The following is a 25,148-nucleotide window of genomic DNA, read 5'->3' as shown; positions in this document are numbered from 1 at the left end:
ATTATTATTATTATTATTATTATTATTATTATTATTATTATTATTATTATTATTATTAGACAGTGGATGCGGGATGACTTAAGGAAAATTGAAGTTGTTTCGTATCAGAGTATATAGCACGTGCCGCGTCCGTCTTTTGTGTACCTGGCGAGTACAGCAGCGTACAAAACGAATGGACCCCGATCTGTTCATAGTAACATTGCAACGCAATGTGTGCAGTTGTGTTATTCTGCTCAAGTATTTAGTACGCGTTAAATATGTTGTGCTGATCCATTCATAATGGCAAAACGTTAAATTCGCTCAGAGATACGAAATGCAATTAAGAAGTATGAGAGTTACGTTTTATGTATTAACGAAGACAATATCGTGTGTAATGTACGTAAAATTGAAATAAAAACCAGAACAACTCAGGCTATAGAGAAACATTGCAACAGTACATCGCACAGGAAATGCGTTGAAATGAAATCTGAGGAACCATCTACATCATCATTCAGTTATTCGGGTCTCACGACACGTGCAACATGATGCTCAGTGCAAATATTCCTCTAAAGAAATTGAGTGATCCCCATTTTAGAGGTTTTCTTCAGAAATTCTCTCGATACAAAAACTGTTTAAGCGATAGGCGAAGACGATTCAGCTTCGACAACTTACGAGAATATATCGTCGTTTACTGCAACGCTGGTAACTGCATCAATGATGACGAGGACTAAACCTTGCAAGGTATGTACTACAGTACTACAGTACGTTATTTTTCTTTTCCTTCTGACTGTACGGAGATACAGTAGCATGTTGACGTCGTCTATTTACGTTTAAAACCTGTTCAGCCAATGGTCAGAATGAAAAAATAACATGTAATGTGCACTTTCATTCAACAATAAGTCAACCCGCATCCACTGTCTTATTATTATTTTATTATTATTATTATTATTATTATTATTATTATTACTATTGGACCGCCCAAGGTAAATGTCAGGTAATCTGTCTCTAAAAATTATGGTTTATTTAACGACGCTCGCAACTGCAAGGTTATATCAGCGTCGCCAGTGTGCCGGAATTTTGTCCCGCAGGAGTTCTTTTACATGCCACTAAATCTACTGACATGAGCCTGTCGCATTTAAACACACTTAAATGCCATCGATCTGCGCCGGGATCGAACCCGCAACCTCGCGCACAGAAGGCCAGCGCTAAACCAACTCTGGCACCCAGGGCGACTCATCGGTCTCATCTCGCCAAATATCATCCCGGTATCACCAATTTGAATATCTTACAACGTTACGGAGTCAACATCAGGCCTTATTATCCATTTCTTGTCACCGTACCTCTTTCACAGTGTCAGTTTGACGCCTGTGGAACTCCTTACCTCGTCATGTCAAGGATTGCTGAACGGTTAATCAATTTAAATTAAGAAATAAGAATTACATAATTTTACATGAAATTGATCTGTGAGCGTTAGCCGATTTTTGTAGTTATTCTGTGTGTACCTATATAAATTGTTATCATATCATATCGATATGAATCATATCATATCATATCATATCATATCATATCATATCATATCATATCATATCATATCACATCACATCATATCATATCATATCATATCATATCATATCATATCATATCATATCATATCATATCATATCATATCATATCATACCATATATATCATAAAGTAGAATTAGAATATGAACTATAAATAACTTAATTATGTATCATGTTTAGTTAATATTTCATTATAGCCTAGGTAAGCTTGTTAACATGCATGAAAATGATTTTTATATTTAAGTTTGACTTTACTGTTTTTGTCACTGTTTCATTATGTATTTCAATTCTGGTAGTGCGGAAGAGAAGGCCTCTTGGCTTTAATTCTAACTTACTTACTTACTTATTGACTTTTAAGGAACCCGGAGGTTCATTGTCGCCCTCACATAAGCCCGCCATTGGTCCCTATCCTGATCAAGATTAATCCATTCTCTATCATAATATCCCACCTCCCTCAAATCCATTTTAATATTACCTTCCCATCTACGTTTCGGCCTCCCTACAGGTCTTTTTCCCTCCGGCCTCCCAAATAACACTCTATATGCATTTCTGGATCCGCCCATACGTGCTACATGCCCTGCCCATCTCAAACGTCTGGATTTAATATTCCTAATTATGTCAGGTGAAGAATACAATGCGTGCAGTTCTGTGTTGTGTAACTTTCTCCATTCTCCTGTAACTTCATCCCTCTTAGCCCCAAATATTTTCCTAAGCACATTATTCTCAAACACCCTTAACCTATGCTCCTCTCTCAAAGTGAGAGTCCAAGTTTCACAACCATAAAGAACAACCGGCAATATAACTGTTTTATAAATTCTAACTTTCACATTTTTTGACAGCAGACTGGATGATAAAAGCTTCTCAACCGAACAATAACAGGCATTTCCCATATTTATTCTGTGTTTAATTTTTTCCCGAGTATCATTTATATTTGTTACTGTTGCTCCAAGATATTTGAACTTCTCCACTTCTTCAAAAGATAAATTTCCAATTTTTATATTTCCATTTCGCACAATATTCTCGTCACGAGGCATAATCATATATTTTGTCTTTTCGGGATTTACTTCCAAACCTATCTCTTTACTTGCTTCCAGTAAAATTCATGTGTTTTCCCTAATCGTTTGTGGATTTTCTCCTAACATATTCACGTCATCCGCATAGAGCAAAGTTAAAAAGTAAAGGTGATAGTGCATCTCCTTGCTTTAGCCCACAGTGAATTGGAAACGCATCTGACAGAAACTGACTTATATGAACTCTGCTATACATTTCACTGAGACACATTTTAATTAATCGAACTCGTTTCTTGGGAATACCAAATTCAATAAGAATATCATATAAACTTCTCTCTTAACCGAGTCATATGCCTTTTTGAAATCTATGAATAACCGATGCACTGTACCCTTATACTCCCATTTTTTCTCCATTATCTGTCGAATACAAAATATCTGGTCAATAGTTGATCTATTACGCCTAAAATCACACTGATGATCCCCAATAATTTCATCTACATATGGAGTTAATCTTCTCAAAAGCAAAATTAATTAATTAATTAATTTTATAGATGCTAAATAACCTAGCAGTTGATACAGCGTCGTTAAATAACCAACATAAAAACAATAATTTTTATGTTCAAAGATATACTGTATGTGTAATAATTACACTACGTTGCTGAATGAATAATATTCCAATATTTGCAGGTCAAGTTGCATTAAACCACGGCATATTCCACGTTCGGCTGCTTACAGCTGCAATGTTTACACGATAAACTGAAAAGTTATTATCCCTGTTAAAATTTGCCAATGACTGAAAAGCAGAGCAGTACGAAAAATGACGTCTCATAAAATGTGTTCTTAGTCGTCATCCGACGGAAGCAAATGTAACACAGAAGCCAAAAGCAAGTGGCTGGGAAAAAGAAATCAATTGGTCTCACGAGGAGAAGAAGGAACAGCAAGAAAGTGTAGGAGTGAAAAAAAAAAGAAAAGAATAAAAAGCGGGTTTCATTTCATCTCGTTCTTTCTGCTAGTAAATTGCCCGCAGCCTGTCTGTTTGCATAGCCCATTCGTCTCGCCACTATTGTTCATTCTCTCGCATGGCGTGACTGTGATGAATAATTGTTGTGTGTCATGTGACTCAAAAGAATAATGAGCTGTTGTCGCCTTTATATGAAAAGACGCTTACTTACGGCAAGAGACTAATTTACTTTGCTGTTCATGTTACTGCCGATACTAGACATGCTTAGAATTTGAATAACAATATCGTCGTAGACACTGTTTCAGGGTATGAAATTACCTAGGGAAACAATAATGAAATACTTAATAAGAAGTGAAAGCTTGGCGTTCTACTCGCACAACTGGTCACGATTTTTTCCGCCAGAGATTCGAGTTCAATTCCCAGAGAGTGGAAATTGTGTTGAAAAAAGTCATGTTGGAAAGAGTTTCTTCCGTAATGTCATTTCTCTTACACATTTCTTCCAAATCCTTTGGCATTTTACCAGTGGCGGTTCCTCGGGGGAGGGAAGGGAGGAACGTCCTCCTCACATTTTTTTTCTTTTGAAAGTAAATACCAAATCAAATATGTGCCTTGAAATTCGAGGAAGATTCGATAATTTTTAAGTTCTCAGCTATAAGAAAACCTTGGTTGATCGAGTTTTAAACGACGCGCACTCATGTGCTGCTAGAAAACTGTGAGAAAGATGCGAGATTGTTTGTGTAGAGGAAAGTCAATCCATTCCTCCTTTACTGCAGTTAACACACACAGAGTCCGTGGATATACCAGAGTAGCGCAATCAGCGAGTCGGCCGCCATTGTTAGTCCTTTTCAACAAGCTAAAAATAGGAATATTTAAAGTAAAACTCAGATATTTTTGATTTGAAGGGTAAAAACGTCTAAAGGATCTTCTTACATTATAGAGGATTATTGTCAGTCAACATACTAATGTAAAAAAAAACTTCATTTAATAATTATAATAGCATAAATATACATTTAAATGTTCAATACACTCCTTCATAAACGTCACAGTTGTAGGTATTACAGCAACAAGAACTTAATAAATTACGAGTAACAAATTAAAACAACAATGTTTCAAATAAAATAACAATAAATCTAAACATTTCCAACTGCATTCCTCGTGCAAACTCTCCGGCTTCCGCATATTAGGAGACACTACTGAAATTTCGCGAAGTTCATTAGTATTAAGAGTTCACAACAGCGAAATCCATAACTACCATACTTACGAAGCTAGATTCATCAAACTTTTATCACTGATATATCTGCTTAATAGCGACAAGTGTACAAAATGCATCCGCCTATGATACGTGGTTTGCATTTTATTAATCATTTTATTAAAATATTGAACCGCTTTATATATAAAGGCGCTTGCACTACAATTGACCTTATTCCTAAGTGATATTCACTTATATGGATACTTACATACATGGAATCAAAACTTACTATAGGGTTTGCTGTAAAATTAATCAATAAATTACTAAAATTTTTATTATAAAAAATAAAAAATTAACAGCCATAAAATTTCCTAGTAATTTACCCATTCGCTGTACAGAAAATTCCAATAGTAATGTTTGTTCCAATGTATATAAAGAATCATATAAGTGAATATCAATTAAAAATAATGTAAATTGTGACGCAAGGGCTTGTTGTATAAAGCAATACAATATTATTCTATTAAGTTATTAATAAAATGCAAACCACTTATTATAGAGAGACGAAATTTTGTACATGTTACTAACTAGATATACTAGTGATAAACATTTTGTGAATTTAGCTTTAAAAATATGGAAGTTAGTAATTTCAGTATAATGTCCCCAAGGACGTGAGGTTTTGTCATTTTTGGTCGAAAAATCGTTTCTTTGTTTTTATCTTTAAGAATTCATTTTTGGTCTAAAGATGCCTCTACCAATTTTCATGACTATACGACCGGTCTAAAAGCTATTTAGGGTCACATTTTTAAAAGGCTGCGGACTCTGACTGTTAATTTAAATTCTCCGTCCACGCCCTCCACTCTGTATTCTGCGACCATTTTGGAAATTACGCTCCATTTCATACATTATTTATTATATTAGATTTCCGATTGAGCCAGTGTAGCTTCTCGACTTCTCGAAATATTTCTTCATAGAATCCAACAGGTGTTAGGCCTACTTCAAAGGCTGCTTTCCTTTAAAAAACATTCAGTTACAAAGGAAAGCACAACTCTTGTCTAAAGGAAAATTCCGCTTGTTGCTAGTAGCCATAACAACGTGTTTTCCATGCTTGGTTTTTGTTTGTGATACAAGAAATATTTGCAAGTTTCTAACAGTTTTATTGTTACTGTTATAATAGTGTCTACAGTCTATAGTGATTTGTAAATAATATTTACCTATTATAGTGTTTTCATAAGTTTACAAAGTTTTTTTAGTCACCTTTATTTACTAGTGTAGGTTAGGTGTGCACAGCGTGGTAGTGTATGTAAGGGTAAGTTCTATATATAATATCCTAGGTCTATATGTTTCAAAATGCCTAGAAAATAAAAAAGACAGAGACATGGTTCATTATTATCATCCAAAACTCTGAAGTGAATTTTCTCCACTTTAATTTACTGTAAATTTTGCATTGCTAAAAATTCTACTCTTTCCACAGATTTTGTACTACGTGCATGATTTTTTGTAGAATTTTTTTAATTTATTTATTTTATGTCGTTTTAACTTAGGAAGTCATATCGCGAAAATACATAAACAATTCTTACAGTTTACTTAGAGTTTACTGTATTACAATAATCATTTGAAGTTTTTGAATATGTTCTTAACAAAACTTACTATCAGGATTATACCTAACACTCATATTTTTTGTTGTTGCTGTTGTTTAGTCAAATGTCCGAAGACATGTTTGAATCTCATAAGTACCACCAATAAGGCATCACTCATGAGACAACTAGGCCAGGAGGTAATGGGGTAGGGTGGCCACTTCCTTTCTCCCTCCAATGCATACTTCGCCGATTAGCTACATATTCCACTAATCAGACTTCAGATGCATACAAACAATTGTTCTTCCTCTGACACATATCGTCAAGTGAGATGTACTGCCTGATAATATATATGCATATCAGCCAGAATATCAATAAAAGGTATTTTTAATACAATTTTTTTACGCTCGAGTTGAATTTTTTTCTGTTTTTACACTTTCAGTGCATTAAATATTTTTAATTTGTTTTAGTAAAATAAAATGAAAATAGTAAGTTTTGTTTCTGAAGGTCTGACAAGTATGTAGACAAAAATTCTGGCCGTAAGAGTAGCAATTTTTGAAAACCTAAATTTACACAATTTAAAATTACAAATTAAAAGTACAAAATTTCAGAGATCTACCTAGAATAGTTTAGAAAATTTAAATTTCACATCAGTCTAACCTTAATAGGGTTTCTCGTTTCTACGGTCTCTGCATTTTCCAATCGAGCCAAACAATACAATCTTGTCTCAAGAATGAATTCAGAACTTCACAAATATATTATGTCATTCTTGCAAATAGCAAATAGGATTAAATTCAGAAATGCTTGATTTGAAAGGGAGAAGATGGTAAAAATTTGACACTGATCCTAATTGGTAAGTGATTTTCATTTGTTTTATGTCGAAATATCATTGCTGAAACAACTTAAATTCTAGATTAGTTTTATAAAAATATTTTGGGCCCCAAATTTTGAAAAAAAAAAAAAAAATCAAAATACAGTCATTCATTAATCTCACAATGTATGCTCGCTTAGGTAGTGGATCGTTCCTTTTTATATTTATAGTCACTTCTTTCCTTTTTCCATATTTCTTCCACCTTGTCACAGAGAAAACAAATGTGCGCTTTTTTTCAGTTCACTGTGAACAGTTCTGAACGCAGCAGCATTGCATTTTTTCGCACTTAAATTACATTCTTTCCCTATACAACTGCATACTGCATAGCGCGCGCTGGACTAACAATGGCGGATTTGTCGGCATTTGCCGGCTCAAACGATTGCGGTTCTCTGGATATCCACGGACTCTGAACACACATAGACAACAGCGCACTAGCGGCCAGAGAAAGAAGCAGAGTTTTAAAGCAAGTAAATGAACGGAGAGGGAGGAGATCCTCCTCTGAATCAGCGCATGGGCGGGAAATAGAAACCGACTAGTCATGCAGCAAGCTCGCTACCGCTGCCATCTAACGATTTTGCATTCAACCAGACTATAACACGTCTAGGAGGAGACACAATAAAAACAGTTTTAACGCAAAGCTATGAAAGATACCATATAAACTTTTTTTTTAATTATAAATAAATATTATTCATTGCATTTTATAAAGGTTACTATTCATGGTTTGTATCTTTCAAGGATAAAGTTAGGTTTATATAAAACAAAGAGGAAGTAGTTAGTTCTACGTTAGTATCGCAGGTCTTTTGGCCCCTGAAATTCACTTCCATTCATTGTCTACTAGACAGGGCAACAGCCATAAGACCTGACATTCTTCAAAAGCATGTGATACTGATCTTGTAAAATGTACATGTGGCGACACAGACCACGTGGTTGGGTGCAGTGTTCTCGCTTTCCTCAGATTATTTCCCATTCCCATATCCGTAAAACGGTTCCGATTACGTGTTAGTAGCTATAGTCTCTTCCAACATGTGTGATGCTGTAGTGTGCGCGAGAAATGCTGAGAGGTTGTGAATTTCCTTGTAATTGTTAATTTGTGCAATTATTCAATAATGAATGGAAGTGAAAACATAATAATATATTTTGTAAAATTTAGGAAACTCAGTTTACAAGAACAGATTATTGCTATACAGAAGGGAAGGCCAACCCCAACACTACCTGGTCTTATATGTATGCATGTAGGCTAATTTGTAGCATGTTTCATTCAAGAAGGTATCATTTTGAGCTGTTAACTTCTTTCCTCCTCTTAAGAAATAAGCAGGAGCCGCCACTGATTCTTACCGCCATTCAGGGTTGCCAGATATCCCGATTTGGCAGGACATGTCTCAATTTTCATATAAAAATCCCGAGTCCCGCTTCGATTCGAGGCGGGACGCAAAAAGTCCCTCCTTCAGAAAATTAACAACACTTGTATTACATAGTAATTGTTTTCTTCTAGGTCTAAATAATTACATTAAATTTAAATTAATTTTCTTAACAATGTGAGTTTGCACATAGCAAAAAGCGAATATTTTGGCAAGTGTAAGGTTTGTGACACCGAAGGCAGTGGTGAATATGATATTTCTAAACATTTAAAAAGAGACATACATCAGAAATGCTTGGTATAGAAAATGGAAAAAAGTTTGTTGAAAATACTGAAGTCCAGTGATAAATATCTATAATATAAACTCCGAAAATATATACTGTATTTCAAATGGTGGGTTTGGAGCACTGATATGGTAAGTCAGAAAATAAATATGAATTTAAATATCGATAAATTTTATGACATTGTAATCAATTAATAAACATTAAAATTTAATGTATTTTGTGCATGTGATGCCATCTTTTGGAATTTGTTCTTTACAATCTATAATAAACAGCTTTGAAAATCTATGAGGCAGAACTATTATTAAGTCATTAAGTTAATAATTTGGCATGACATATTATTGCCACAAGCTCTCCAGAAAATTGAGAGAGAAACGTGATGTACTAGTACAAAACAATTTTTATTTTGCTGTAAGTTAGCCAGATAAATATTGTTTTGTACTTGGAAACCTTTACCTACAATAAGGGAGTCGGGGAAATATGGGCACCTTAGTACTATTTCAGGTGCAATATGTCTCGGGTTTCTCTAATAAATAATTTTACAGCTGGGATATGTTTCTTAACTATTTAGCTATATTATATAACAATCCTAACTGCTTACTCCTAATTGTATACAAGTAAAACTGGAAAATGCAAGTTAATGTGTTTTGCCCATATTCCCCCGAGTGTGGGGGTAAAATGGGCATTAATGATGTGAATCATATTCAACTGAAAGAAGTGAAAAACACTTAAAATACTTGAAAATATAACTGTATTAACTATATTATATATTGTATATGCAATTTGTGATGGTTATTGCGTAACGCCTTTGGCAGATGATGCGACTCTTTGGCGAAGAATGACGTTTGGAGATTCTAATACATTTGAATCAGTTGAAGGAATTGTATGAATTGTAGGTTTGTCACCTGATGCTGCAGTGCCAATGTAAAGCATAATCAGGAATGACACTCATGTGCAGTGAAAAAGGGCCTCAAGCTCGGAAGACATTTACAGCAGACATACATTGACACATCTGTTCCATGCTTCTTTGACAATGGAAGCAAACTCGACCTTCGTAAAATGTCTCCTATGTTGCCTGAAGAAAGCTGTAGCACTACTGTTGTAAGCTTTCTTCAGAAGACCAAACAGACCACTATCTACTGATTGAAGCTAGGCTGTGGTGTGTGGAGGAAGACAAAACATACATAATCCATTTTCTACTGCAAAGTTAAGAGTGTCAGGATTACAACTATGTGAATCACGTGCATCTACTATCAAAATTGCAGGTGCATGCTTACTGATGTTGAAATAAGCAACGAAGTTCTTGATTATTGAGAAAAAATATACGAGGTGTGATCATTAAATTCCGAGATTTTGTCTGCTGTGGGCGAAGGGATCACGTGATTAACACGCGTGCGCACCAGTGACATTAGAAGACCTTGAAAAGACGTGATACGAAGTTTCGAAGCGCTCTCTTCATTGAAACCTATGTTACACAAGGTTTTGTTAGCACGTGCATCCGCGCACTTGCGAAATGCGATGGACTCGGAATTGAAGCAGAGAGCCAACGTCAAATTCTTTGGGAAATCGGCAACCGTAACCCATGGAATGTTGAAGCAAGCCTACGGGAATGAAGCAGTGATTCAGGCGAGATGTTTCGAGTGGCACTCGTGCTTCAGAAATGGCAAAACATCGCTGAAGGACGACGAGATGCCAGGTCGACCACGCACGTGCAACACAGCGAAAATGTCGAAAAAATTCGACAAATTGTGCATAATGATCCTCACATACATTTTGAATATGAATGACTACAGCTCTGGACAAAGAACAAATGGATGCTCCATGACGACACTGCTCCAGCTCACAGAGCTCTCGCAACACTCCAGTCTTGCACTCTTAATGAGATGGTCGTCGTTCCTCACCCCAGTATTCACCAGATTTGGCCACCTGCGACTTTTTTTTTTCCGAAGATGAAATTCAAGCTAAAGGATCACCGTTTTAGCACTGTGGAGGAGATCCAACGCGAATCGCAGAAGGTGCTTGCCAGGCTTCAAGAACGCGACTTCCAGGAGGCATTCCAAAAACGGCAGACACGCTAGGATCAGTATATAGCTGCTCAAGCGGACTACCTTGAAGGTGATGGCAGCCATATTTAAATGAGGTAGTTTTATTTCCACTTATGGGACAGGTCTCGGAATTTAATGATTATACCTCGTATCTCCATTAATGTAGGCAGACTGCTTGTTGGAGTACAACTTACTGACACCAGGCAGCTCTTCTTTCAGTCATTATTGTCCTCACTCGATTTATAATGATACTTGGAGAAAAGTAGTTCCCTGCTGCATTGAAGCAGGCCACAATGGTAATGGTTTTTCCCTTTTCTTTAGAGCAAATGCAATGCACCACTTTGTGTGCTTTGGGTGCAATGACATCTTTCGCTCTTGTAATCATTTGTAGGCCATTTTCATCAAGATTGAAGAGTAATTTTCATGAACTGTAATGCTTGCCCATATTCCCCCGAACATTAGCGCCCATATTACCCCGACATGTAGGGTTTACTTTGAACAGTTGGCACTACCGTAAACTATTCAGAAAACAACTTCTGACGCAATAAAACGGCAGTTAAAGATGTGTATTTCGTATGTATACTATTAGATTTAAACTATTTTCTAAAGTTCATGTGTAATCTCCTGCATATAACATATCTAAAATAAGTATTGTGAAATTTTAGTATACTTGGAAGTCAATACTCACGATTTAGATGGCTGTTTTAACAACAATACGAGACAGTACTGCATAGCGCGCATCGTACAGCAACCATTACGATACTCTCACTTTATACTAACCGTTATTAGCGAAGAAACATAATTCTTTGCAAGAGTTTTGACATGAAAACTTAATATTGCCCATATTCCCCACGTGCCCATATTCCCCCGAATTCCCTTATAAACTCTTATTAAAATTGCAGTTTTGGGATTCATATTAGTCACTTCAACAGCATGTAGACGGATAATTTTTAATCCTTTCTTTTTTAAAACAAAACGTAAGTGTTGTATATAATAAAGAAAAGATGTGCCTCTTTGGTATATCTAAAATCTGGCAACCCTGCCGCCATTCCAGTAATAACAGAGGAGACAATAAGGTGCATTTCTTAGGAGATACCATGCCACCAGTGTGATCCTAGGCCCAGAGCTAGCAAGCGCAACTCGTTCTCCGAGAGCTGGGTTCGAATACCATTTGGGGTGGTTACCTGGTTTGGTTTAATTTCGAGTTTTTCCCCAGCTATAAGGCGAATGTCAGGTACTCTTATGGCGTATATTCGGAATCATCTCGTAACCAGATTTCGCTAGCGACTATAGGGTAACAGTCTAAATTGGGTCAGATGTTAAATCGGGTCAATTTCAAAACCCGGCCTCCATACCAGTTCAAGCAAGTGCTACCATCTACTGGTCAGGAAGAGAACTTCCTGTACACGTTGAGTGCCATTGATGCTAGCTGGTGTGAGTATTCTTTGTGTTGACAAAAGAACAGAGAGAATATAAAGCTGAGTTAAGAATATTTTATACATTTTAAATAATGCTTTAACGTTTCTTTACTATTTTACAACGATTATTGCAGAGAATCTGTGCGATTAACTTTCAATATTAAGTTTAAACATTTTAGAAGAGATTATGGCTATTAACGCCTTCGTCGAATCAGTATTCAGTAAAAAAGTTCTAAATTTGGGTTAAATAGGGTCAGTAATATCGGTCAAGTAGGGTCAATATGTTTAAAATCAGTCCACTCAAATTAAGTGTCTATTTTCATTTCTTTGTGACAGATGGATAAATATAAGAGAATGGATAAATATAAGAGGAAAACGTCAAATTTGTGGACTGAGAACATGCAGAAGCATTTCGTGAGGGAAGAAGCCAACGTCATGCTGCTGAGTTGTTTGGAGTTCCTCATTCATGTCTGCAACGACGTCTTCAAAGTGGCCAGGACAACCCTTTGAAAAATAAAGGCCGTCAAACTGCGTTTTCTCCAGAACAAGAAAATGATTTTTTTTCTAGAATTTTGAAAAAGTATGCATGTGGTTTTGGGTTAGACTGCAACATAGTTCGTCATGTTGCTTTTGATTTTGCGGAGTCAAATAATAGCCTATAAACAATTTTTCTAAAGGAACCCGAATGGCAGGTTCCGATTTTCTTGCTGAATTTCGGAAATAAAATGACACGATGTGTGGCTTTTGCGGCATAAGGTACAGTGACCATCGCTCAGCAAAATTAGAAGAATGGATTCAGTGCTAAGGCAAATCAGAATAATGGTACCATGAAAAATATGTTGGCGCAGAAAAGAAAACAGTGTTTGTTTGTGGAATGTGCAAAGTGTCAAATCAATTTAATATTGACTTTAACGTTGCGTGCAGGTATATAGAGGGAAAAAAATGTGATCCGATGTCCCCTAAACACTGACCTCACATATCCTGATATAGAAGGGTAAAAAGGGTCACTGCAGTGAAATATTTCAGTTCATGTACAGATAAATAGTTTAGAGTAAAAAAGAAACATTTTTGGGGAAGTATTACTTACATATGGCAGTAACTAATGATATGTTATGAGTGCAATATATTATGAAATTAACAATAAAATTAAGGATTTGTTACTTTTGACCTCATTTACCCTTAGTTACCCTAGTTCACCAAATCAAAATCATGTTGGTAAGCGGGCACTGGTCCCAAACACAGGAGGAAATTTCATTAACATATTTCTTCACCCATGAGAGCTCGAACTAGCTCTCACTATAGAGCTAATCCAAGGAATTACGCCTTAAACCACCCAGCTACGGTGGCGCGGGACGGGTCGCTATATTTATAACCAGATAGTGGATTCTCAGTTTCTACACAGGGACACGACGTCGCGTGCCTTGGTGTACAGAAAGGGCTTATTATTGTAGTAGTAGTCTAGTATTGGGTGGCAAGGGTTAGGGATGACCCTTCAGCACGTCGACTCAACAGTGGCCTATTGTGTTCTCCGAATTTTCGGATGAATGCGAATGAGGTGTACCAGCCCATCGGCCGTATGACACCCAACGGGCTCGTCTTAAGTGCATACAACCAGTGTTTCTATAAAGTGACATAAGGAAAGCATCCATAACGCTGCAAATATGAGTCGATGTCTAAAAACGACTGCTCTTACTCCGTTCTGAATCGAAACGAATGTTTCCAATACTTTCGAGTTGCATTTTTTTAGGTAGGGTCTGCCGTTTGGTGTTATGTTTTCGGGTTGTATTCCTTCATCTTTTGACGGTTGTAGGTTAAAATCTTACAATATAAAAAATGAAATACAAAAAATAAACTTTCCCAGTTCAAATCTGATGTACTAACGTTTCTTTTTGCACGATCGTGTTTTCTGTTGTAGGCCTAGTCACAGCTATTGTTGTTAGACCTTGAAAGTTAGAATTCCCCCACAGAAACTTGTTGCTAGAGAAAGAATTCTTCATAACATAAAACTATACTGAAATAGAACCATTACAGTCCAATTATTATTACTTAGTTACCATTACAGTACAGTTTTGTGAACGCTTTGGAATAATACTGCTCTAAATGTTCAATGGAAAATATATTATACTAGTGGCTTGTGCAGCAAATGCTGCTGCAAACTAAGTTCGTTAGACGTTCAAATAAAAAATTTTCAGATTTATTTTCAATGAAGAATACTTGTCTTTTGATAGTTATTTGCTTCCATAATAATGAAACATACTCCCTCTGAATGGATTTTTTTAGGCCAAATACTTTCTCTTGAACCTATCCAACTTCAGTTTTTGAGTTTCAACGCAAAAACGCAAGTATCAATGCCAGGACGATAGCAGTAGCTATTTCAGGTCATTGTGGATTGTAGGCAAAAGTTAAAAAAATGTCAGGTTTGCTAAGCTTTCGAACAACAGCATTTTCGTATAGCTGCTGCATGTAGAACTTGAAATGTAGAGCGTAAAATCATTTTATCCTACTAAGAGATCTTGCTGAAATGATCTGGAGACTACAAAATTTTCTAGGCCTCTTATTTTATCAGTAAGTAATACCTTTTGATCTTTCCTTAGGAACTGTAATTTTTGCGCTTTGTCGAGCCAATACTGAAGACAATGACACATATCAATATCTACACTACACCGCCATTAAGTATATGAAAAAGACCCAACCCCACTGGTTTAATAAGTATAAAAATATTTGATTCTTAATAACAATATTATTATCTTACTTAAGTTTTGTAGTTATATATAGCAGCCACTCAGTAAATTATAGAAATGAAGATCTAAATTATGATATTCTCTACATTTACATACATAACCTCAAAACGTTTCACTTTCATGTCATCAATATTATGTACAATTAATGAAAAATAGATGCCTCACGATATTAACTATAATAATATTTAATTTCTAATGATAATAATGTCATCAAACCACCTCAAGTTTCGTAGATTTGAATATCCAATACACAGCTATACTCAGAAAATTATACACTGCAGAATCAGTTTTTAATAACAAATTGAATTGAGCTCTAAATATGTCGGCAATCCTGCAGGTCATGGCCTTCGTGTAATAGCCTATTGTTTATTGTAGTGTGTGTTTTGTTCTGAAATTCAATCAAGTCGGCCGTGATTCGACAAAATTAGTTCTCAAAACTGACAACAGATGGATTTTGGAAAATAGGAAAATTATGTAGGAAAATTGACATTTCACTGAAAACTACTACTTTTCCGAAAAACTTTGGATTCCAGGCTTCAAAATGAGGGGCCATTTATTAAAATCCGTTCAGTCGTTTTCCCGTAATTTCCATTACCAGTGCAAATTATATATATAGATTGGCAATAATTTAAAAAATATGATCCTGCAAAAAATGTTGTACAATACACGTTTGTGAAATGCATTACAAAATCTCGGAAACTGAAAAACTTGCTCTGCTCGTTTTTCAAACTTTTCCTCAATTTTGTAAAAAGCACTTCCCAACTTGCATGGTAATATACTAGGCCTATTAGGAGAAGATCTCCTATATTGGACCAATTCCTAAATTGGACTTTTCTCCCAGAGCCGTCACTATTGCATTGGTGTGCCATCTGGTTGCAAATATCTGTACCATTACTTCCTTTTAGTTACTAGCCGGAAGCTTGCAGTTCCAAGGTGAAGCTTCGCTGTGCAGAGTGGAAAAGTTATATTGTAGTTCGTTTTATGTTATTTTGGGACTGACTGGCTAGTGTGCTACAGCAGAGTAGATTCAACTAATCGGTAAGTATTTATTCTCAATTTAAATGTCAGTTTATACTCTTTTCGATGGTAGTAAGTCATTTAAATTCAATAGGTATTGTATGTGTTGCATGGGTTAGAATGTAAAATGGCGGATTTGCTTAGCCTATATTGGACCAGTGTTGTGCAAGTGGTCCAATTTAGGAAAACTCAAATTTAAGTAACTAAATTGTTTTTCTACTTAAGCTCCAATTAATACTTATAATTGCAGATCTGATAATTTAGTTAGCTAAAATTCTACCATATTCTTGTTCACTTAATTAAAATTAGGTATCTACTTAATATGCATATCTAATGGCTGAAAAAAACGTGAAATTAGATCTACATGAATCCGAATCAAACTATTTAATATAAAATTTCTAACGGCATTTGCTTTTTATTTATTTGTATTACCGACACGCGTAACACAATATCCGTAATATAAATTATGGGTTTCAGGACATGTCCAAACGCGGAAAGTATGGAGCATGGGAAGAAGGAATGATGGAGAGGGCAATAATATCATATAGAAATGGAGATCAAGGGCTGAATGCTGCTGCGAAAACGTACAACGTACCAAAAGCTACACTGAAGAGAAGATTGGATGGCACTAACGTGAATGCTATTCACCACATTCAGGCTTTTGGTAGAACCTTAGACCTTCCGAAAGCACTAGAGGACGAATTGGCCAAGCATGTACTTCTTCTAGAAGAAAGGTTTTTCGGATTGACAAGAAACGACTTAAGACGTCTAGCGTACCAGATTGCGGAAGCTAATAACATACCACATCGTTTTAATAAAGACAAGAAAATGGCAGGAGATAAGTGGTATTACGGATTTATGTCGCGTCATCCAGAAATCTCACTGCGGCAGCCTGAAGCTACTTCCATAGCAAGGGCTCAGGGATTCAATAGAGAACGTGTCGCATCATTTTTTAAAGTTCTTGCAGCTGTTGTTGACAGCAACCATTTTGATGCAACCACAATATTCAATATGGACGAAACTGGTCTGTCAACGGTCCAGAAACCGCAGGAGGTCCTAGGAATTAAAGGAAAACACCAGATTGGAGGAATAACAAGTGGAGAGAGAGGAACAAATACCACGTGCGTGTGCTGTATGAGTGCATTAGGAATGTATATTCCACCGATGTTAATTTTCAAGAGGCTGCGATTTAAGCAGGAACTTTCTGAAGGCGCTCCTCCAGGTACCAAATTTGCTTGTACCGAAAGTGGCTGGATTACATCTAAAGTGTTTGTGGAATGGCTGAAATTTTTTATTGATTACGTTCAACCAAAAAACGACAGGAAAGTTTTGTTGATAATGGATGGTCATTCCACCCACACAAAAAATCTAGAGGCCATTGAATTAGCCAGGAAGAGTGGTGTGATAATGGTGTCAATCCCAGCACATACCACACATAGACTCCAGCCTCTGGACGTTGGCTTCTTCAAACCTTTATCGACATATTTCAACCAAGAATGCGATAAGTCGATGCGCACTCACCCTGGTATGACCATTACACAATTCCAGATTAGCCAACTCTTTTGCAAGGCATATGGGAGATCTTCAAGCATAGAAGTTGCCATGAACAGTTTCAAGAAGTGTGGAATTTGGCCAGTTGATCCAGATGTCTTCAACGTCAGTGACTTCGCAGCATCAGAAGAAGTCTCCAGCATGCAGCATCCAACTGAAGACGCCGAAGACCCTCAAAGAGACAACGAGCAATCGGTTCCGGAAAGTAATTTGACTCCTGGACACTCACCCAAAACAGGACACTTCACGTATGTTAAAGACATCTCACCTCTCCCTAAAGGGGATAGAAAGAGGAGAATCGCTTCAACATCTGCTGCTGTTCTGACAAGTTCTCGTTACAAGGAAACTCTTCAGCAGAAACAAAATGTTCAGAAGCTAAAAAAAGTAAAAAAGCTTAATGTAGTCTCAGAAGAAGAAGAGAAGAAGAAGAAGAAGCAACATGGTACTGCAAACTCTGCAATTCAAGTGGAGCCAGAGATATGATTCGCTGCATGAAATGCAAACAGTGGGTCCATACAGACTGTGCCAAAGTGCGACCGTCCAAAAAAATTTACTACTGTAAAGACTGTAACTAAACTTAGTACATCAAAGATACGTAAATTGGTATGTTTAGGTCTTTAGTGTAATAATGTGCAGATTTATTTATGTTCTTTCCATATGGTTCAATTTAATCACATGGTGGTCCAAATTAAGACTATATATCCCTAAATTGGACTTTTGCAATAGTATAGTAAAATACATTTTTCTACTCTTGTAACACATATTAAGAAATGTTAGCTTTGTTACATGTTTGTAATGGAAGAAAGAATTGTACTCAATTAAAATTATGTACAAAAAATTATTTTTACGTGCATAAGAGCGTTTAAAAGTTAGGTGGTCCAATACAGGCGGTCTTCCCCTACTAGATATAAACAAGTAAAAAAAAAAACTCAAAGAAATATCCGTAAAGGAAAGTGATAAGGCATGGATGTAAAATATAAAATATTGTGTAATAAGTGTAAATATTGTAAATAGTGAAAATACTACTGTACTTAAAATTAGTATTAGTATTAGTATTCAAGTTAGATATATTATAGTAATTATAAGCAATTCATAAACTTTATTCAGTCAATAGGCTTCACAGCAGTGTAATTTATTTATTTATTTATTTATTTATTTATTTATTTATTTATTTATTTATTTATTTTGCTAATAATTGTAACATAAGATACAATATATACAGATCAAACCTTACATTACATCAAATTATGCAGATCACATTATCGACAATAATCATGACTACAATAATATAGAAACAGATATGGAAATTTTACACATCACACCAAAAAGTTCACAGTTAAACATCCTAGAACAATACGAAATATATAAGAATACAATAGCACACCCACAATATATACTTAATACGCAACTACAGTTCAATACGCACACATTGTTTGACGTCATAGTACGTCATAGCATACAGACAACCAACCCCCACCATAGGAGCAACACACCCCCACCCCTACCATCGACAACTGCACATCGCAGAGCCAAAATCAGCAGTGGTTCAAGAGACACTGAAGACGACGACAAATAGCGTCGAAACGGGCCGTCTGACGAAGGTAAATACCTTTTTTAACAATTTTAACACTTTTAACGTGTGACAGAGTAAATTTTATGTTTAGGAAAAAACTTTAGCTCACTCCTGAAAGAGTAGAGCTCGTGCTCAGGGGCGGATTCCTGAATTGAAATTAATAAGTATATAATACAATTTGTTTTATGTCTGCTACACAATAAGAATATATAAATTTAAATTTACAGTTTTTCAATTTTTATAAAATCCATACATAACTTTTTTAATTTAATACTAGAACTATTAGAATTGACAATATTAGGATATTTAAACATAAATTTGTTATATATTCTTGGGCCTAAATTACTACTATGATTAAATACTGTAGCAGTGTTGCATTTTGGTTCAAACAATCTTAAAGAAGTCATACCTTTTGTTTCATAACTATGAGAATACAATTCAAAATCATTTCGATTTTTAAGTATGAATTTTATTAATACAATATAATAAATTTGTCTTATGTTAAGAACATTAAAGTCTAAAAATAATTTTTGAGATGGAAAATCAATAGGTTTATGGAGACATATTACAATTATATTCTTCTGTAATAAATAAAGTGGATTAAAATTGGATTTAAATAAGCTACCCCATCCTATAATTACATACATAATTACCGATTGAAATAAAGTTAAGTATATTGTGCGTAATAAACTTATTGACAAATAACTCCTCAATAAAACAAAATAATATATTATTTTACGTAATTTATTACAAATGTAATTAATGTTGGTTCCATTTTAAGTGATTGTAGAAAATTATGCCTAAATATTTAACTTCAGAGGACTCCTTAATAATCGGACATTTACACTATATAAGACAACAATCAGAATTATGTAATTTAATACTTATGGTAGAGTCGGGTAGTATCGGACATCGGGTAATATCGGACAGTGAGTTTCTTTCATCTACCACCATATGGTAGTACCTGATTGACATGGTTACGTTTCTGTGATGTCGCATAGAGAAACGTAACCATGTCATTCAGGTACTACCATATGGTGGTAGATGAAAGAAACGCACTGTCCGATACTACCCGATGTCCGATACTACCCGACACTCTCCCCTAATATAGATGTAGGAGGTTTGTTACATTTTTCGGATAATACGAAAGGAATAATCATAGTTTTATTTTCGTTGATAGAGAGATAATTTATCTCAAACCATTTTTTTATTAATTTAAGTCCATTATTTGAATTATTATATGCATCATACTAGGTTTTTCCGCCAAAAAGTAAAACTATTACTATTGTAAATAGTGAAAATACTACTCTAGTTAAAATTAGTATTAGTATTACTACTAGTATTAGTATTCAAGTTAGATAATGTTAAAATCATTATAAGTAATTCATAGACTCTATTCAGTCAGCTGACTTTATATTCTTGTATATATTGTAAATAGTCAAAGCACTACTATTGTTACAAATAGTTAACTATTAGTTTCTAAAGTTCAGACAGAATGTAAAAATAGTGTAGCCACAAATGTGTGTAGTATTGCATTATTGCAGTGGAGAATACTGAATTTAAAAAAAGACATGGATAATAATCACATTAAAAGAAATGTGCGTAGACAAGATCCCAAATACTTCAGGAAATTGTAATAATGTAGAATTCATTCATAATCTCTCTTCGTTCGACACAGGAAAAGAGACATACATCGGGTCAACGATGCTATTACATTCTTCACATCGTGATTGATTGATCTGCACTGATTGTCTTTGCGTAACGTAATGATGGAGTGAGCCAGTTCATAGGAGAAATTGGATTGTTTCTGTTTGTGGCATGTTCCAAGTGATTCGTCATCTGTTGTGGCAGAAATGCCACGGTGGGCTTCTACTGAAACCTTGTGTGCTGGATTCCTCGAAAAGATTCTTTCTGTCCACTAACACTATACGCTCAAATCATCCCGATCGAAGTAATCCAAATACAATAATAATTCGTCTTCGAAATCATCAACTGCGGATCTGGCTGCCATTTTACTTCATTACTAATCACTGTTTATCTCTCTTAACAGCTCGAATATGATAGGTTAGAGATTACCATAATTAACATTCTGTTCAAGTCCTAACCATGGTCGATGCACAGTAAAATATGCTTAACCATGGGTTAAGTGGAAATTTGATCCGGTGATTATATCAGCCGAGATTGATGCACTTCACCATAACGCACGCAAACACGTCGCTAATTATTAACAATTATAAAAGAATTGTAGAATAACGGTAGGGAGGAAGAGTGCCTCGAGGAAACCTGACACAAGTACCTACCACCTCCGTTTATACAAATTGCTTCTGCCTGTGTCGGTATTTCAAATACTCGTAGAATATACAATATAGAACGCCAGTTACAGTAACTCGGGATTCGCCTAGAGGTGTTTAAGTGGCATCTGTCTGCGAGAGCTACACATATCAATCTGGACATGGACATGGAAATTCCGACTTAAACTAAATCCAGAAAAATCACAGTCAATCATTGTGGGCCATTCACGTTTGTTAAGCATTATTACCATACCAAATTTGTCCCCGATTAAAATATACGGCACCGAAATTCCGTTCAGTGAATCAGTAAGGAATCTAGGTATTTATATGGATAAAAGTTCAAATTGGAACATTCAAGTTATAGAAACCTGCAAAAAAGTATTATCATTAATCCACTCGTTAGGCGATTGAAGAATTTTCCACCCTTTTCCATGAAAAAAAAATGTTAGTACAAACACTCGTCATGCCCTACTTCGATTACTGTGATATTCTGCTTACTGAGCTAAGCATTACTTCGGCGCAGAGACTACAACGTGTTCATAATATGTGCGTTCGTTTCGTGTGCAATATTCGCCAGGCTGATCACGTAACACCATCCCTCGAAATGTTGTCCTGGCTCCGTCTAGAAGATCGTAGGAAAATCCACTGTCTTTCCCTTCTCTTTCACATATTGCATTACTGCACTCCTGTCTATCTTGCGTCTCGTTTTCAAAATTTATCCACCCATCATAACCTAGACCCACGATCATAACACTCCTCAATATTATCCATTCCCTCCCACCGAACATCCTCATATTCATCTTCTTTCACTGTGGCTGTTCCTCGGCTTTGGAATTCCCTACCGAGTAAAGTAAGTAAGTAATGTCAGGGACTGTCAGACATCAAACCAATTTAAGAATAGACTAACGAAATATTTTTCTAACAATTCTTGTTAACAATAATAGCTGTTTCAGGTTTCTCAATGTTTAATGGTTATATATATATATATATCACAGATAAATATCTAAATTATCTCATTATTATTAATAATAATAATAATAATAATAATTATTATTATTATTATTATTGCTATTATTATTATTATTATTATTATTATTATTATTAAAACTATTTCTTACCAACGCTTATTATTGTCACACTAACATTACTTATCCAACTTTCATTATTTACTTTCATGTTGTTTTATGGTTTAGATATTAATGTAATAACTATGTAAGCAATTGTATTCAATTAGAATTAGTGTCTGGCTGGGCGGAAGAGAAGGCCTACTGGCCTTAGCTCTGCCAGATTAAATAAATTATTATTATTACTATTATTATTTTTATTATCATTATTATTATTATTATTATTATTATTATTATTTTATCCCAGAGAATTCGCAAGGGCTTTAGTAAGCCGACTGCGGGTGACCGCGAGAGTGTAGCGCTTTGGTGAGTCGTGGAATCGACGGCTGGTTAAGAATGCAGCAGATTGAAGCACATGAATTTCGAATAGATGCCATAGATCACATCACAGGAAGGCGGAGGTATGTCTCCAGTCGAAACTGGATGCTGTGGCTGAATCGAAAAGATGGCACCATACAGTGAATCACGTGCTTGAATAGCGATCCTAAAATAACTTCAAAAATCATCCCAGTTATAAAAAAAAAAATTGCACAATAAACCTAGTGCTGCGGTGCTTGCCTACGAGCTCTCCTCCGAGAGAAAAAAAAATGTGAATTGCGTATAAAGAACAGAAGAAGAAACCTAAGTGAACAAAAAAATTGTAGCATAATCTCATCAGGATTTGAGCCCGGTTTTCAGGCATTTAAACCTGTCGCTAATAGGCTAAATCAGAAATACGGCTAATGATATGGTGCCAGTACAGAAATAGATTTTGCCTCAGAGTGCTTAGCGCCTATCCTCAATATGTTATTATTTTTTTTAATCAAACATTTCTTCCGGGTCCTCCACAATTTTTAATCCGATCTTTCGTTCAGAAAGAAGTCGATAATTGTGAATTATGAAGGAATTTTAAAGGGCAGAGAAAATGGTAGTAACCTTTGGCAAGGGAGAAAATATATATTTTTGCCGTAAATTCCGTCCGGTCTATAAGACATAATGTTAACGCTTCGTAATAATCAAAGACCGGAAGTTTACGCATTATGAATCATTAAAGTAGGCAGGCATCATAAATAGCTAAAATAGGCAGGCAAAAAGGCATTATAAATAGCTAAAATACGCAATAAAAGGCAATTTAAAAACCTTGCACTAAACCCACAACCTTGCACTTTCCACAAAGGGATTTCGGCAGCAAGAAAAGCTTTATATAAATCGAATACAAATTGAGATTTTCGACTCGATGTTGCAATTACTGTTGGAAGCAAAGAAATCTTCTTCCCAGTAGCCTTGGAAAGTGCATTTTTGTGTTTGTTTGTACTCATATGTTGCGATATGAAATATTTAGCTATAGTCGCGACGCTGTTATTCCCGGCGTGACTCCTCCTCTTTGCTTACGTCTTAGGAAGTGAAGGCTCTATAAAGTCTAGGTAGGTACTGTCTTCGCGCTACGAGTAGGAGTAGATAGGCGGGATAGGCGGGACGGGGGAACTTTACACTACACTCTGACCTGAAAACTTCGTCCATTTACTTGGCTACACGGGAACGGAGTCAGACATAAAAGATGCCGCATCTTCGGTGCTGTCGCTATGACTATCATTATCACATTTTTCAAAATTTCTGGAGTATGATCTGTCCATGATAATCGTCTGTTTATGTTCCAGCCGTGTATATTAACTCGAATCTCTCAACAAAGCCATTAGCCCCACCGCCCCCATCCTGATGAACAACAATGAGTATTCTGGACACATTTGCGGTAGTCAAAACTCCCGTAACATTTTTATCGTGCCAGAACTTCAGAAACGTTAAATTGGTAGGCCTATCTATTAGCCGCATTTCGTCCAGATACAAAATCGGTTTTTCCACTTTCCCAAGCTTTCTTATTTGCTGTAGATATCTTCACGTATTCTAATTTACAGTGCTTTCCTCAATTTTTTTTTTTTTTTTTTTTTGCTGCACACTCCTTCCACCTGAAATCCTTTTTCTTCAGTATTCGTCTTAATGTTGTCTTTCATTTCAAATCAATTTTCTCTTGTAAAAGGGTAGACGTTTGTTGCAGCTTGGTACTATTTTTTTTTACTTGTTAATTAACGACACTGTAATAACTACTAGCTTCTTCAGTGTCGATTGAATTGATGATGGCGAGATGGTATTTGGCGAAATGAAACCAAGGATTCGCCATAGATTACCTGACATTCGCCTTCCGCTTGGGAAAACCTCGGAAAAAACCCAACCAGGTAGTCAGCGCAAACGGGAATCGAACTCACTCCCGAGCACAACTGCAGATCAGCAGGCAAACGCGCTACCTCCTGAGTTACGCCGGTGGCCCTCTTTCTTTTTCAAATAAAAATTCTCAATTATATCTTTTTTGTCAATCTCCCGTCGAAGTCATCTACATTTGCGTTTCGGTAGTCTGGAGGTTTAAATTTTTTTTTTCTCCCTCAGGTGTCGACAACGCACTTTCTTCTGTGCAGTCTTTCATCTCATTCCTTATACGCTGTATTGTTCTTATGGATAGATTAGAGTACTTTTCTACCTTTGCTGTAGGTTTTGTAAGAGGAATGCAAAGGCACTGTTCTTCTTTTTCTTCATCACAGAATTATTTTGCACTTCTAATAATATTCCTTTCT

The 25,148-nt window shown here is 35.7% G+C and overlaps 2 protein-coding genes across 2 annotated transcripts in view; one reads left to right on the top strand and one right to left on the bottom strand.

Moving 5' to 3' along the window:
- The window catches only part of luna, a 644,320-nt gene that overhangs the window by 520,426 nt on the left and 98,746 nt on the right, over positions 1-25,148 (bottom strand). The gene's annotated exons all lie outside the window — the stretch shown is intronic.
- LOC138716460 (uncharacterized) lies at positions 15,922-18,040 on the top strand. Its single transcript, XM_069849573.1, has 2 exons — positions 15,922-16,027; positions 16,484-18,040. Exon 2 carries the CDS (start codon positions 16,487-16,489, stop codon positions 18,038-18,040), a length of 1,554 nt encoding a protein of 517 aa, XP_069705674.1. The 5' UTR covers positions 15,922-16,027; positions 16,484-16,486.

The sequence above is a fragment of the Periplaneta americana genome, chromosome 16, assembly GCF_040183065.1.
Source record: "Periplaneta americana isolate PAMFEO1 chromosome 16, P.americana_PAMFEO1_priV1, whole genome shotgun sequence".
Classification (NCBI taxonomy): Eukaryota; Metazoa; Arthropoda; class Insecta; order Blattodea; family Blattidae; genus Periplaneta; species Periplaneta americana.
Note: the sequence above shows the minus strand (reverse complement) of the source record. Positions and strands in the feature narration are given on the sequence as shown.

What these genes read in the sequence shown, in the direction of transcription:
- LOC138716460 (XM_069849573.1), top strand. Translation starts at nt 16,487, where the DNA reads ATGTCCAAACGCGGAAAGTATGGAGCATGGGAAGAAGGAATGATGGAG.